This window comes from Mauremys reevesii, linkage group 9 (assembly GCF_016161935.1).
Source record: "Mauremys reevesii isolate NIE-2019 linkage group 9, ASM1616193v1, whole genome shotgun sequence".
Lineage (NCBI taxonomy): Eukaryota > Metazoa > Chordata > Testudines > Geoemydidae > Mauremys > Mauremys reevesii.
This window is the reverse complement of record NC_052631.1, coordinates 42,598,047-42,614,616: the sequence shown is the minus strand read 5'-3', so window position 1 is coordinate 42,614,616 and position 16,570 is coordinate 42,598,047. Positions and strand designations below refer to the sequence as shown.

General features: G+C 44.1%; 1 protein-coding gene across 6 annotated transcripts in view; it reads left to right on the top strand.

The window, feature by feature from the left end:
* ST6GAL1 (ST6 beta-galactoside alpha-2,6-sialyltransferase 1) overlaps nt 1-15,204 on the top strand; it is a 123,719-nt gene extending 108,515 nt beyond the window's left edge. For all 6 annotated transcript variants that reach the window (XM_039488227.1, XM_039488221.1, XM_039488222.1 and 3 more), the window contains 2 exons: nt 2,815-2,989; nt 13,101-15,204. In XM_039488227.1, the coding sequence (XP_039344161.1) occupies nt 2,815-2,989; nt 13,101-13,342 (417 nt within the window). In that variant the 3' untranslated portion in view covers nt 13,343-15,204. The remainder of the gene's footprint in view (nt 1-2,814; nt 2,990-13,100) is intronic.
* Nucleotides 15,205-16,570: the final 1,366 nt, after the last annotated feature.

Below are 16,570 nucleotides of genomic sequence, written 5' to 3'. Positions count from 1 at the left end.
CCTCTCTTAGTAATTGGGTAGATCACTCATGTTGGCAGTATATTCAGAACTTTATTGCGGAACGGTATCCTGTGGTGCCCCCCTCATCCAATCAGAAGTCAGAAGCTTTGAACCATCTCCTCCCTTTAAATTATAAGAAAATAAAATCAAGGGATGTTCTTCTCACTTTGCGATGTGTTTATTGATCATGCAGTCTGTATAGTCGGAAATGAGAGAGTTTGTTCCATTTTTAAAATAATTAAAAATACCTCTCAGCATTTGCACTGAAGAAGAATTTCAATATCTGAGGTATTGCAGTATCCTCTGATTTGGCCTCATTGTTCTCCCTTTTCTGTCATGTCTCCTTATTCTTGATTTGCACTGGGATATCTCAGTTGAAGTCAATAGTTACATCATTGTACAAAACAATAACTTACCTTGACAGTTTCAATAATAAGTTAATATTCTGTCAATATGCTATTTTATGGAGCTTCAGCATAATATTCCAGGGCCAGAAAGCACAGGATCATCACTCAAGCGGCACAATAACAAAGCTAAGGATTATACTACATCAAACAATCTCAGCAAGCAAAGCATGCAAAATGATAAACAGTAACAGCTTCAAAAGCTAGTCCAGTGTAATTAGCATACAGAAGACATGTGACTCTGAAACAACTGTCCCTCCTCTACAGGAGCAGGGCCTACAACCCTGGATTGAAAGTCATCTTTCAGAAAAAGAGGCCTGCTGCTCCAGTGGTAGGGTGCTAGCCTGGGAGGCCCAGGTTCAATTCCCTGCTCTGCCATAGACTACCTGGAATACATCTCTTAGGTCCTGATCGTAAATCCCATTTTTAGGCTCCACTACCATCCACAAAACTCCTGCCAAATCCTGTAGGTACCTAAACTTGATGCCTTCGCTTTCAGTATAAAAGTTCCCTCCAGAATAAGTTTCTGCCTCCAAGCATGCTCACTTCCACCCAACTCTAGGTGTCTGGACACCTATCCCCATCCTAAGCCCCAGAGCGGTCCACGAACCAGGAGGAGATAGGTGAGTAAATGCCTATCTCATGTGCGGAGCCCGATGCAGGAAGTGTGCCCAGAGGTAAGCTACCAGATTGATTCCCATTCACAATTGTTTTTAACTTTTAGAAAGCCAAGGATTATAAAAACACTTCCATGCATTCCTCACTTTGAATGGGTACAGATACGACTGAATAAGGAATCCCTGAAGTGTTCCTAAACCCCATTTTGCAGCATTGTGCTAGTGCATCAGAATCTAAGTGAAGTCATTTGGAAATTAGCTATAAACAAATGTTTATAAACTGGTTTATTGTTAAAGCCGAGAGCAATGTAGAAGGGAAACAAACCTCAAACAGTGAAAAGTTAAATCAATTATTAAAATTTGTGCAGCATCAGTAACCCATGGTGCTATTTGTAACACACAAGAGTTATATCTCTAAAGGGTTGCTGATCCTTTGGAGTGCACGTCTGCTACAGTCCTCAGCTCTACTGTCTCTCCTTAGTTTTTAGGTCACACCCTGACTTCCTAGATCAGAGACATTGCTTATAAAATGTCATCTGAATGTCCAAACCTTTGTCTAGTCCTATGCCCCCAATGAATCAAGGGTATGTATGTAGCATGCTTAAGAGCCTCTACAGAGCTAGGCTGGTACTTATTGCCTAGTAAAACCTCCTCTCTTCTAAATGGTCCGAGAGTTTAAGGAACATGAGCCCTCCTTCAGTATTTTTACTGAAGTAAGGTAGTGAGAGGAAAGCTTATAAATTTGTAAGCTCACAAATACACACAATTACAGTTCACTGCACATACTGTACATCATCTTCTGGTGCAATGTTGTGACAAAGATGCTTGTGTGCCAGCCTTGGAATATGACCTTTTGTTCTCTGAGATGAATATAACAATTGAGAATGGTATAAAAATGACTCACTGCACATAAGGTTGTCCTTTCAATGTCTTTCTAGGCCACGTGAACAGTCCTGCCAGCTGGGTATTCTAGAAGGAGACAGGGTGATATCTCCTAAAATGTTTGGGAATGGAAAGGAGAAGAAATTGGATCTTTTACAGATTTTATTGCTAGTGGGCTGCTCGCTTTCATGTAGCAAAATCTTCTCCCTGAATCTCCCAATTTAAATATCAAGCAGACATTAAAAACCTGATCCAGAGTCCATTGAAGTCCTTGGGGTTCTTTCCACTGATGTCAGTGAATTTTGGATCAGACCCTAAATGCAAATAAAAATGGAGTAGTTGGTAAGACACTTTTGTGAACTGGATCACTGACACACCCGCCACTGACATGTGGAAGATCTTAATGCATTAGAGATGAGAAACTTAGAAGGATAGAACTCCATAATAGTCTACTGAAAAGTGAGATGGTTCCTCGTCAGTCTTCAGTATAAGGGTGTCTTATAATAGAGACTGCAAGAAGGTGTGGGAGGGGAGGGAATATGCCATTTCCCTGCATTGCTTTGTGAATTGCAATACAGCCTGGTGTGATACGCATGTCAAATTACATTCCACTTGTAAAGAAATTTCTTTCACAGCATCTTTAAAGTTACATAGTGGATATTTTTGTAAACCTTTGTGTTCTGTTGTGGGTGCCATGGGCTCACCCGTCTGGTGCATGATAGCTCTTCGATCAGCACCTTGCCCTCTGAATTAGAATGCAGGTGGAATTTCAAAGGGCAACCTGTTACATGAAAGATAAGTTACTGCATCCCACAGCAGTGCAGAACAATAATAGCTTCCTTAGGTGTTTTGTGAGAGATCTTGTCCTTGCGGCGAGGGAAAAAGGATCTGACTTGTTACTTCTGTTTTAGTGGTACAGAAAACCAGACTACAGTTTCTTTGTAAACTACAAGGCGTATCGGAGTAGACATCGGGAACAGCCCTTTTATATCCTGAACCCAAAAATGCAGTGGCAGCTCTGGGATATTCTGCAGGAGAACTCGCTGGAGGAAATTCAGCCCAATCCACCTTCTTCTGGAATGCTTGGTAATGTACCCGCCCAGTAAATATTTGGCTTTATTAGTTTTGGATGGGGCTCTTCGGTTTATTGAAGAGCTGATAATGGTCATGCTTTCTGTTTGTCAGATTCAGAGCAGCCCTTTGGAGATTCCTAATAATGTTCAACTTCTGTAAAATGCAATGTTTCCCATCTCAAAACAGCGGCTTAATTATGTTAGAAAACAGCATTTCCCAGCAGCAGCTCTCAAACTGTTCTGTGTAGCACTGACTCCAGAAATAGCTATACTCAGATTAAACACAGATGCAGGCTGGAACATTAGGTTCAACAATGTCAATTGTCAATAAAAGGTGCAATCACCTTTTACTGGTCACCAGCATTTCTAGCCAATAGGAAAAGAGCAACTCATATCTGGTCTGATCTGAAGCACAGTGAAGTCTTTCAGGGCTTCCACTGCTATTCCTTTTCATTGCTTTTTTATTTTAATAAGCGAATAAATTTATCAGCTCTCTATTGCAGTCAACAAATAGTTTTATTTTCAAATTGATGAGCCATTACCTATTATGGGAAAAGCACAGTTCAAAAAGAAAGATTTGATAAGGGGAAAAAGTGGCCAGAACTCAGTTATAACTGTAAAAATGGTAAATAATTCCCCCTCAGCCAGCCTTATCCCTCATTCTAAAGCCCTTTTGTTTCATCACCTTGTGCTGATCTCAAAACATTAGTGAAGAGGCCCATTTCCCTCCCAGACAGAAATTCAATTGTGGCCAGGTTTTCTCTTCTTCACAACCTTATTTAATCAGCAACAAAATGAAAAGGAACCAACTGCTAAGGAGCGATTTATAAGGAAACCACTTACAGTGGAGTTGTCGTCTTGTTTGCTTTGTTGGTGGCAAAATTGTTCTGCGTTGGTTACCATCCTGCTGCTTGCAAGAGGGCACTCATACTGTAAGATATCTTCCCCCCCCTCACCGCCTTCCAAGTTATTAAATCATTGCTGGCTCATGTTCAGCACTAATGTGTAATGGGGGAGACAGCTGATTTTAGAAGGAAATCACAATGCAAATGATTATTGATTAGAGCAAGGGATTGAGAAGGCAGGACTCCTGCACAGCTCAGTCTCTTGACCTTTTTTATGCCTCCGTTTCCCCATTTGTAATATGAGTATAATCTGTCTCCCAGTGATGACAGAGAGTGAGACACAAGCTTTTGAGCTTACACAGAACTCTTCTTCAGGTGACCTCTACAGAAGAGCTCTGTGTAGCTTGAAAACTCGTCTCTTTCACCAATTGAAGTTGGTTCAATAAAAGATATTCTTCCCATGTGTGGAATAGACCTAGGGACCAGCATACCCGCTATGGCCCTCCTGGCCAAGCCCTATGCACAGTGATCCTCATAACCATTCTGGCTCTGATCTGACCTGCTAAGGCCACGCCATGGGTACGCATGCATGCCACGTGCCTGAGTCTGGAGTTTCTTCAAAGCAGTGTCCGTTGAGCCACACATACGCAGTAACACTCCTCACGCACCTGACTGAGGGTATAAGAGGCAGTGCAGCTCGACACCTCTCCAGTTTCTTCTTACTGTCCCATGGTCTGAGTCAGAATCATGTCCTTTGTAAAAATTTATTTGTAAATAGTTTATATCTTAGCTTAGGAATTCTAGTTAGTATAAAATAGAATACACACCCTCTCCAGTCAGGGGAAATCGTCCTCGATCCCCAGACTATGCCCAGGGTCCCGGGTTTCAAGAAGCAAGGAAAAAGAAGGAGCCTCTGGTTCCAACAGCATTCATCATAGGTAACATCTCATCTATCCAAAGACTGGCTACATCAGATGAACTGGGCGCTTTAGGAGTTTCTATGGGAACTGCTTGGACCCCAGGCTGTGTGGAGACCTTTGTAACGTCAGAAGATGTATTCCTCCCCTACCTGCAGTCTCCACTCCTTTTGGGCCCTGCCCTCCTGAAAGATGTCCTTATCCTGGAGGAGGAATCATTATCATTGTCTCAAGAGAAGTCCCATCTCTATCCATCACACAGGAGTGCCCCGGTACTGATGGAATCAAAGGAGTCGGAGGAGATAGCTGCACCAAATCTCTGCGAAGGCACAGGGGCCCTAACAGACAGCCGAGACACTATTATCTGTCAGGTTATGACCCTCCAAGGGACACCTAATATTGATTCCTCGGGGGTCCACCGTGAGCAGTGGATCTTTCCTTATTGCAGGTGCCCGGACCCCTCTCAGGAGTCATACCACTCCTCCTCCTCTCGTCAGCTGGTTCCATACATGTATGAGGAGGAAGAACCAGCACCGGTTCCAATGGGGGCCTCATCATCCTCTCCGGACACCACTGTCACTCCTTCATTGCCATCTCCACTGGATGACCACCAGCAATACCAGGAGTTGTTGCACAGGGTCACTAATGATCTACAAATTCCTCTAGAGGAGGTCCAGGACCCTCAGAATCAACTACTGGACATTTTACAACCACAGAGACCGACCAGGGTGGCCCTTCCAAACTAATCAGGACATATTAGAACCAGCCAGAGAGGTTTAGCACACAGCATCTTGTGCCCCTATTGCCAAAAAGAAAGATACTATTTTGTGCTGGCCAAGGATGCTGACTTCTTGTTTTCTCATCCTGCCCATAACTTGTTGGTGGTACAGGTGACTACAGAGAGAGCTCAGCAACGCTACCAAAAATCTACCTTGGCCCATAAAGGCTCAAAGAGAGTGGACCTCCTGGGTAGGAAGGTTTTCTCCTCTGCAGTCCTCCAGGTTTGTATAGTTGATTACCAAGCTTTATTAGCAAAATACAATTTTAATACCTACACCAGACCTACAGAATGTAAAGACAAACTCCCCATGGAAGACTGAGCCCAGTTCCAGTCCTTTCTGGATGAGGGGAGGCTGGTAGCAAAGGTGGCTCTCTCGGCTGCGGTAGATCTTTGGCCTCAGGACTGGTCCTGCAAAAGGGACTCATAGCTCCAGTCATCAGGCTTCCCTAGAGAGGTCCAAAATGCTATCCAAGACCTTTGACAAGTCCAACCTTTTTAATGAAAAGACAGATGAGTCTCTACACTCTCTAAAGGACTTGAGATCCACCCTGTGATTTACACACCAGCCCCCAGGAGGAAATGCCAGGAATAGCCCTTTTTACCACGACTATCCCCTTTACATACCCCATACTACCAGCATCCACCTGAATCTTTCTCATAAGTGACAAAGGATTCAGAGGTCTCATTTCTCAGCTCCCTTCACTGCTGCACCCTCCATGTATTCCCAACCACAGGCCGAAGGCCATTTTTGATGTGCATGTCAACACTCGCACATAGGATACTCCATAGAGTTTCTTTCTTTCCCTCACAAAACACATGCCTGACCCCCCTTTGGGGACCCCTCTCATCAATCCTTGTTACACCAGGGACTGATAGAGAGATCCCAAGTGAGTACCAAGGGAGAGGGTTCTACTCCTCATATTTTCTAACCCTAAGAAAAGACATGGACCTTTGGCAATGCTACATCTTTATCCAAAAGCTGAAATTCAGGATGATTACACTGGCATCTATAAACCTCTCTTCAGGAGTGAGTGTGGTTTGCGGTTCTCAATGTAAAGGAAGCACAGTTCCACATGGACATTCAGCCATCACACAGGAGATTTCTGCATTTCATGATTGACCAAGAGTACTACCAGTTCTGCGTCCTTCTTTGTGGGCTCACAGCAGCTCCAAATATGTTCACAAAAGTTTTCACCATGGTAGCAGCCCACATGAGTCATCAGGCATATATGGTATTTCCATACCTGGATGATTGGTTTTTGGTAGGTCAATATCGCCAAGAAGTTATATCAGCAACAGAGGTTCGTCTGTGCCTTCTTGCCACCATAGGTGTTTGCATAAACAAAGATAAGTTCTTTTTGTCACCCACCAGGACAATACATTTTATAGGAGCAGGGCTGGATTCAATCTCTGCGAGAGCTTTCCTGCCTGCAGATAGATTTTACGTGATGAGTAACCTGATATCTTGCATCACCTGCAAACCTCGAACTATGGTTATTCCTTTGCTTATTCCTCCTTTCCCAAGGTGATACAGAACACTGTTGAAGATCTCCCCATCGATGGGGACAAGCTCCTCACCTCTACGACCAATGAGGTCCTCCATTCCATGAAGGACTCATCTGCCACACTCTGATCTCTAGGCACCGAAACACCTGTCACAAAAAAGAGACAATATAGGTATCAGCCATATCAGTGACCACGCTATCATACCTTTGTGCATCATCAACCTTTAAGACAATGTGATACGCAGCAACAACAATGCCATAGACCCAGAACCCAATGATGTCGCCCTCACAAACAACGGTGACCCACCCTCCTAACTCAAATAACAAATTTGAAGTCTTGGTCGAGGGTATAGAAAGCCTCGCACCCTCTCCAGCGCCAACTCCAACCATCCATTTCTTTGGACATCATCTACATCCGTTCCTTGCCAATTGGGAAGCCATCACTATGAACATATGGGTCCTGGAAATCATCAGATCGGGTTATGCCATCCCCTTCCTCTCTTACCTCCCATGCACCCTCCCGCCCCATCCCTCTTCAGGGACCCCTCTCACAAACATTTGCTCCATCAGGAGGTACAACACATCATGCAACTAGGAGTGATAGAGGAAGTACCGCCTCAACACAGAGGGAAAGGGTTTTATTTCCACTACTTCTTGACAGAAAAGAAAAACAGCAGATGTCACCCTATCCTCAATCTCTGACGTTTAAACAAGTTTGTCAAGAAACAGAAATTCTAGATGGTTACTCTCCCAATGATAATTCCGACACTGGAGCATGGATATTAGTTTCAACCCTTGACCTTGAAGATGCATATTTCCATTTCACTATCCACCTTGCATATCGACATTTCCTCAGATTTGCCGTGGGAGTGCAACACTATCAATACAGAGTCCTCCCATTTGGCCTCTCCACTGTACATGGTCTTCTCAGAAAAAAAGGGGTCCAAATTTTTCCTTACCCGGATGATTGTCTCCTCAAGTCTCCCATTCACTTGGAAGCGATCTGCACAACTTTTATAACCCTCCACTGTTTCCGCACTCTGGAAATAAACAAAAACAAATCTACTTTACAACCTACCCAACAAATCGACTTCATTGGCCCCCACCTTGATTCCACCAGTGGTCTTACCTCTCTTCCCCAGGACAGATTCCACACAATGGGCACCCTTATTACCCAGATACGTGCCAGCCCACAGACTACAGTCCGAGATTCCCTGCAGCTCTTAGGACACAGGGCCACTTGCACATTTGTGGTCACAAATGCTCACCTATACATGCGATGCCTTCAGGTATACAAACCGAATACACACAGGCTAAACAAATGACTAACTGTGCCCCCAGAAGCCAAGGACTCGCTTCTCTGGTGGACCTCTCCCATCAACCTCTGAACTGGGGTTCCCTTCCAACAAGAGCCCCCTTCAATGACCATCATTACAGATGCATCCCTCACAGGATGGGGAGCACACATGGGCCATCTCACCACTCAGGGCCTCCAGTCCTCTATGGAAACCAAGCTTCACATAAATTTGCTAGAGCTCAGGGCCGTATGCAATGCCTGCCTTCATTTCCTTCCTGTTATCCAAAACTGCCAAATTCGGATCATGACCGACATCGCATGCATATTTTATGTCAACAGACAGGGGGAGCCCGATCTCACTCCCTCTGCACAGAGGCAGTAAAACTATGGAACTGGTGCCTTCAACACAATATCCATATCTCCACCTAATACCTGCCAGGTTCTCAGAACACCATGACCGACAACATCGTGTGCATATTTTATTTCAACAGACGGGGGGAGCCCAATCCCACTCCCTCTGCACAGAGGCAGTAAAACTATGGAACTGGTGCTTTCAACACAATATCCATATCTCCACCTCATACCTGCCAGGTTCTCAGAACACCACCGCAAACGAGCTCAGTCGATCCTTCCCCATACAGCATGAATGGGAACTCAACAACACCATTCTATCCAACATTTTCCAGAAGTGGGGTTATCCCCAACTGGATCTATTTGTCACAGCAATAAACAAAAAATGCCCGACGTTCTGCTCCAGAGCAGACCTGGGGAAACATTCCTGAGGAGATGCCTTCATGCTCCCATGGATGGAACTCTCATGTATGTGTTCCCACCAGTACCTTTCTTGAACAGAGTAACACAGAAGATAAGAACAGACAGATCCAACATCATTCTAATAGCCCCAGCGTGGCCCAGACAACCGTGGTATCCCTGTCTCAATCGGATGTCGGTCAAGCCACCGATTCCCCTTCCCCTGCTCAACAACCTCCTATCAAAACGCCAGGGACAGCTATTTCATCCCAATGCACAATGTCTCCACCTGAGGGCTTGGCTAAACAATGGTTCTCTAATGAGGAGTTAACCTGTTCGGACCAAGTGCGGACAGTCTTACTACAGAGCAGAACACATACCACGCCACACTACTTACCTGCATAAATGGAAACGGGTCACATCTTGGTGCACAAACAAACAGACCTCTCCAGTTTCTGTCTCACTCCCAGTGATACTAGATTACCTGCTACACTTTAAAACATCTGGTCTCTCCACGAGCTCACTCAAGGTCCACCACATTTCACCATAAGATTGACAATGCTACAGTCTTTGCCCATCCAATCACCAAAAGGTTCCTGAATGGTATCTAGACTTTATATCCAGACGTAAAACCGCCCACTACACCCTGAGACCTACACCTAGTCCTCAAAGCCCTGATGGACAAACCCTGTGAGCCAGTGGCTACCTGCTCCCTCCCTCCACCTATCCATGAAGACCACCTTCCTGATTGCAATCACATCTGCCAGACGAGTGGGAGAAATGGGAGCGCTTATGGCAGACCCTCCATATACCACGTTCTTCTACAATAAGGTCACACTCCGCACACATCCAAAGTTGCTACCTAAGATAAACTCTTCCTTTCACCTCAACGAGCCTATACACCTACCAACATTTTTCCCAAAACCTCACGCTAATGCTTTTGAAGCAGCAATGCACACTCTTGATGTATGCAAGGCACTATCCTTTTGCCCGGATAGAACAAAACCATTTAGAAAAAACCCCAAACTTTTTGTGTCTGCTACTCAGCGATCACAGGGAAAGGCTATCTCTATGCAGAGACTCTCCAAATGGATTGCTGACTGCATACATCTTTGTTACCAACTGAGGCAAATACACCCTCCTACAGCAATTAGGACACACTCTACTAGAGCTGTCTCCACCTCCACTGCCTTGCTCCGTAATGTCCCACTTTCTGATATATGCAAGGCAGCTACCTGGGCATCAAACCTTACCTTCGCCAGTCATTATGCTCTCATGCACACTGCAGCATCCAACATCAAGATGGGTAGAGCTGTTGTGTCAACAGCCCTCTTACCTGATCTGAAGACCCAACCATCCTAAGGGATACTGCTTTTCAGTCACCTGGAGTGGAGCACCCACAGGGACATCTCTCAAACAAGAAGAGGACGTTACTCACCAAGTGCAGTAACTGATGCTCTTCGAGATGAGTGTCCCTGTGGGTGCGCCACTATCTGCCCTCCTTCCCTCTACTTTGGAATCTGGAACACATTCCATTGTAGAGAAGGAACTGAGGAGCCGTGGCCGTGCACATGCTATTCAAACACTGATAGCTTGTGAGGCATGCACAGCACATGCATGGCCTGTAGAGGTACTGCTGTAGAAATCTCTGATCGAAGGCACTGGGATGCCCCTTGACCTGGAGTGGAGCACCCACAGGAACACTCATCTCGAAGAATGTCTGTTACTGCACAGGGTGAGTAACCTCCTCTTCTTCCCAAAACCCCACGCTTCTTCTGAGAAAAGAGACCTCACTCCCTTAACGTCAGGCTCATCCTGGCATTCTACCTGCAGATAACCAAACCCATTAGATAATCTCTGAGATTCTTTGTTCTTGTAGCAGAAAGGTCACAGGGACAAGCTATATCATTACAGAGGATTTCTAAGTGAGTTTCAAGATGCATCTCAGAACACTACAAAACATCGAAGCTCCCCCATCCTGAGCATATCACCGCTCACTTCACGTGGACACAAGCTAACTCCCCGACATCCTTATTGGACATTCCACTACAGGACATCTATAGGGTGCCAACTTGGAGTTCCGTTCATACTTTGACATTAAACTATTCTCTAACTCAAGCAGCAATGGTGGATGCAGGAATGGCAGTACTACAAAACCCTCTGCTGCCAGTTTCCTAGTACCATCTTCTGGTCTGAATGCTGCTAGACAGTCACCCAGATATGAAATACACATAGGGACCAGCACTCGAAGAAGAAATGAAGATTACTTGCTGTAATTGGAGGTTCTTTGAAATGTGTGGTCCCTATCTGTATTTCACTACCCGCCTTCCATCCTCTCTGCTTTGGATCTCGTTGGATTGCAGTAAGAAGAGGAACTGGAATGGCGTTGATCCACACTGCTTCTTATACACTTGGTCAGGAGCATGAGGAGAGCTACTGCGCATGTGCGGGTCAATGGAGACTGCTTTGAAGAATTCCTGGACTCAGGCACATGTGTGCATGCGTACCCATGTGTGGAATACAGATAGGGACCACACATCTCAAAGGACCTCCAGTTGCAGTAAGTAACCTCTACTTACCTCTCCCACCTTGTTTCTCTAATATCCTGTGACCAACACAGCTACAACTACATTGTATATCCCAGTGATGATATAAGCTTAAATTGTTCAGTATGCTCTGGGAACCTTTGGAAGGCCCCATGTAACTGGAAATAGTTACTTATGGTAAAGTCTGATCAAAATATTTTTTAAAAAAAACGGGGAATACAATTTGACAAAGTAGTCACAAAATTAGAAAGAATTAGTTGTGTAGCATTAATAGATTTCCTAGTCATCCTTCCAGATGTCACAAATATATTCAGATCTGAAACTCAGCATAATTCAGTGGGATGCTAGAAAATAAATATTGATCCAGATTCCCTGGTATGCCCTGGGTGCTTTGCAATGCTTTAGCAATGTAAAGCAGCCTGTAAACCTGGATTAATTGTTACTTCTCTAACAGTTGCTTTGCACAGAACATACCATGGAATCTGGCTGATCATCATTATTAACTGCATTCTAGAATTGCTTGTATACTTCACATAAGACACATGAGGGCAACACTGTTCCATCTAGGGAAATTGCTTTGTGCTTGAACAGTAGCATACTGTGCAGCTGTGTTGAACTGCAAAACAAGCCCTCTCTAGACTTGTGATTTTTACTGGCTGTGCATTCCTTAGGTGAGGTGTTGCACTCCTCCCACACAACACAAAACCCTCCCCTAGACTTGAGACTGGCAAGTTTGGCCAAGTTAAATAGGAGGGAGGACCAAAGCCTGAGCCTGCCCCAGTCCGACTTCCCCAGGTGAGGGGGGCAAAGCCCCAGCCTCGTTGTAACCTGAGCCCCACCACCGATGGCCAAAGCTGAAGCCCTCAGGCTTTAGCTTCAACCATGAGTGGTTGGGCTCTGGTTTTGGCTTCAGCCCCAGGCCCCAGCAAGTCTAAACCAGCCCTAGTGACTCCAATAAAACAGGGTTGTGACCCACTTTGGGGTCCTGACCCACAGTTTGAGAACCACTGATATAGTGCATGCTTGGCTACTCAGCAAGTTTTCACCCACTAACAAGAAGTAGTAGCATTTTTAATGCTGATCTTACAGCTCATGGCATATTGCTGTCACACAGTATCTTCATGAGGCTTTAATGGGGCATATTGTGCTGTGTTTAACAGGATGCAGATGCCAGTCACAGCATCTGTGATTTTGGAGGTGTAACCAATTTGTATGTGAATGAGCGAGTGGCTCAGCAATTGTGCAGACTTCAAGGAGCTTCAGAAAATAGCCTCCTCCAGTCATAGCCTTTTCTCCCTCTCCATGTGGTCTGAACGTTACAAAGACGACTTCTTGCAGGGAAACCCCACCACCTCCCATCTTGGGAGAAAGGAGGAGATATTTTTCTTAAACCTCCTGCCTCACATTTAAGCAAGAAGATGTTTTGTTTCATAACCTGTTTGCCCCCAGGTTGACTAACTGGTTCTCACTCTCCCCCTGCCAGGCATTGTGATCATGATGACCCTCTGTGATGAAGTGAATGTTTATGAATTCCTCCCTTCCAAACGACGGACAGACATCTGCCACTATTACCAGAGATACTACGACCGCGCCTGCACCATGGGTGCTTACCACCCACTGCTGTTTGAGAAAAACTTGGTGAAGCACATTAACCAAGGCCAAAATGAGTTAATTTACACCCATGGGAAAGTGACTTTGCCTGGTTTCAGAAACATGCACTGTTAGCAACTCAACTTCTACTGTGCATAGATACTTCTGTTGATTTTCAAGGCACTTTTAGAAGGATATTGTTGAGATTCTTAGGCCTAAACATTGATGTGCCCTGACAGTTCTTCCATAATGCACCCCTTACATTAAGGATTCCTGTGATGCAGCTTCTCTGATCTGTACAATAGCAGAAAGCATTACACATCCTCCACAATTATCCAATATCTACTGTGTGAACTTCCAGTCAAATTAGTGGGTCTGAGGGGCTGAGTACCTTCAGCTGCAGTTGGCCACCTGAGTTGTTTTCTATGCAGTGTAAACCAACATATTGCTGGCGTCACTCCGCTGAACTCAGTGGAATTATGCCAGCAGAAAATATAGCCCATTTTAAAAAAGAATGGCTAAAAATAATCCCATAATTCTGGAATCTTTACAGGCAGGCCTACGATTATGGACCCACTATGAAGGTTGTAGTTCAACAAGTTAAAATCTATTATTTGAATTATAGTCCTAACGACCTCAAGAAACAGGTCTTTATATTCTGGAATTGTGATGGCGATTCTGCCAAATCAAGGAGGAATTGTTCAGTGTCGATTTGTTTTGGAATTTTTACCTTTGTAAAAATTATGATGTTTCAGTGAATTGCTAAATTGAATTTAAATGTCTGGTGACCACTCAGTCCTGTTTGTTCAATGTAGCATCCTGTTAGGGACATAGGATATTTTAATTTCAAATCATTTTGGGGAAGACTTTTGAAAGGCATAAATGGCAGTTTGCAATGGTAATGGGGGTTGGTGCCTAGTTGCCATTTGGACCCTGTGGAAGTCTCCCCATTAGTAATTTAGGACAATAATGCTACATAGTCACAGGCAACTAAATAAGCCATGGGGCTACTAGCCAGCCACAGACCAGATCTAGGTTTCATCAGCTATCTAAGTTGACCTCTGTTAGCTATTCCTGACATTTAGATAGTCTCTCACACACACATACACCCTTTCCAAGTGCACAGAGAATGAGCACATTACGCTATCTCTTGAAATAGCAGCTGAGAAGGGGGAGTTGCACTCTGCTCTTCAAGCCAGTGCAAAAGGGAGGTGGGCAGAGCTTTGACTCCTTCCTGCCGCCTTGATGTGATTTTGTCCCCAGAGTTCATGAAAGGAGTAATCTTTTTTACTTCCCCCAATCATAGTTTTTCTTTGGTCTGGGCAGAGGGACACCTTGGTTTGTCTCCGTTCCCTCAGTTCACCTATTCCAGATCCACTATCCCTTTTCTCATGGTTCAGATTCATAGGATCTTTGCTTCCAAGCTGAAGCCACTGGGTCACACTCTTCTGTTGTGTACACTGGTGTAACCCTACTCAGGTCTGTGGCATTGTGCCAGTGTAACCATGGCTGGAACACCTGATAGGACGTACAAATGCTCAACAATTAATGTGCTGTTTCGTGATCCTACCTATATATATGACAAAGTTGATATTATTTAACTTTCCGTCAGTAATGTCATATATCTGGTTTTGAGTGATATGGGTTTTAATGATTTTAGGTGCAGGAAGTAGATGCTAATTTTGCTGTCCATAATATGCATTCCTGTGGTAGGAAAACAGTTGCACAGCAACAGACTTTGTCCCCATTGTGAAGAATTCTGCCTTCTGTTAAACTTGTATGTCCCACTGGATTCACGGGAGAGCTTGGCCACCATTGATCTGAATCTATAGAGGAACCCTTTCATCCCATATGAAGACCAGTTGACTTTAGTAGGGCTCTGTGCAGATCCAGTTGTGAAATCAGGGCTTAACCGAATAAAGTACTAGTGAGAAAATTCGCATCATGGTACTTGTAAAATGAGAATTCCTACTGCTTTTAATAAAACCTTGTGCACATCATAGAATATCAGGGTTGGAAGGGACCTCAGGAAATTATCTAGTCCAACCCCCTGCTCAAAGCAGGACCAATCCCTAGATAAATTTTTGCCCCAGATCCCTAAATGGCCCCCTCGAGGATTAAACTCACCGCCCTGGGTTTAGTAGGCCAATGCTCAAACCACTGAGCTTGTGAAGACATTGGCTCAGATTCTGATCTCCTCAAACCAGTGTAAATCTACAGAGGCTACAGTGGCTTTACACCAATGTATATGAGATCAGAATCTGGTCCACCATTTAAATAATGTTGTTTTTAATTTCCATACAGTTCTGCGAAGGCTGTGTCTGGGTAGTAGTGAGATCCAATCTGTAACTTATTACCAATTTCCGTTGTTGTACAGAATGAAACCATCAAGCTATCTTCATTAATTATGTATCAGTATTTTAAATTTTCAGTGGAAGTACCAAACTCAGCATTTTTTTTAAATTTTCTGAACACTGATCTTTTAAAATAGTTTGAAATAATGCTCACGAATCCAAAGAAGATATACAATTTGTAATAAAGTTTGTCTTTTTTTTAAAGAGGTGGTCTCTGTATCATTCTTAAATTAAACTAACATCAGGATATTAAATGTAGTTTAATTTCTCTCCCCTCCTTTTCCTCCCTTCCATTTATGGGCTTGCAAAAGCTTGAGAGAAAGAATAATTCAGGAGAGACACAGCAATATCCTCTCACCACTCTACTGTATTACTCACTTATAGAAATCAAAAGATGTATTGGGATGCTGCAAATAATGTGACAGTTCAGCCCACCAAGTGGCATCTTCAGTGAACTGGAGAAGGAATTTGAATCACGGTTATTACACGATATTTGCGCGACAAGGATTTTTTGGGACACTACATAAAAACTTCAGCACACACAGGACTCAGTTTTCTCCTTGTGCCAGCTCCACCCCAACCAAGATGTCAACATAATATCAAAACAAGACAACACCACTAAGGTAAAGACACAGCACAACCTCTTGGTGGAGCTGCTGCCTGCACTGATCATTACAATGCCTTTACACTCCATTCTTATACTGGAACTTGTATGGAAGGGATTACCTGTAACATGGTGGCTTTTTAAAAAATAAATATGGGCAAATGTTTACCAATTCCATGGCCACTGAAGTCCTTATTTCAGAATCTGGTTGAATTAATCTTTCAGATCAGATAACTCCATTCCACTCCCATCTTTCTTGCTGACATCCCTGTCTGTCTATTAGAAAGTCTGCTGGAACTATGAGAGGTGCACAAGTAGTGTCCACAAAACTACACTCCATTAATAAATGCAGCTCACTTTCTTACATGTGACTGGCTGGCTCTGGATGTTGGGTGAGCAAGGTAG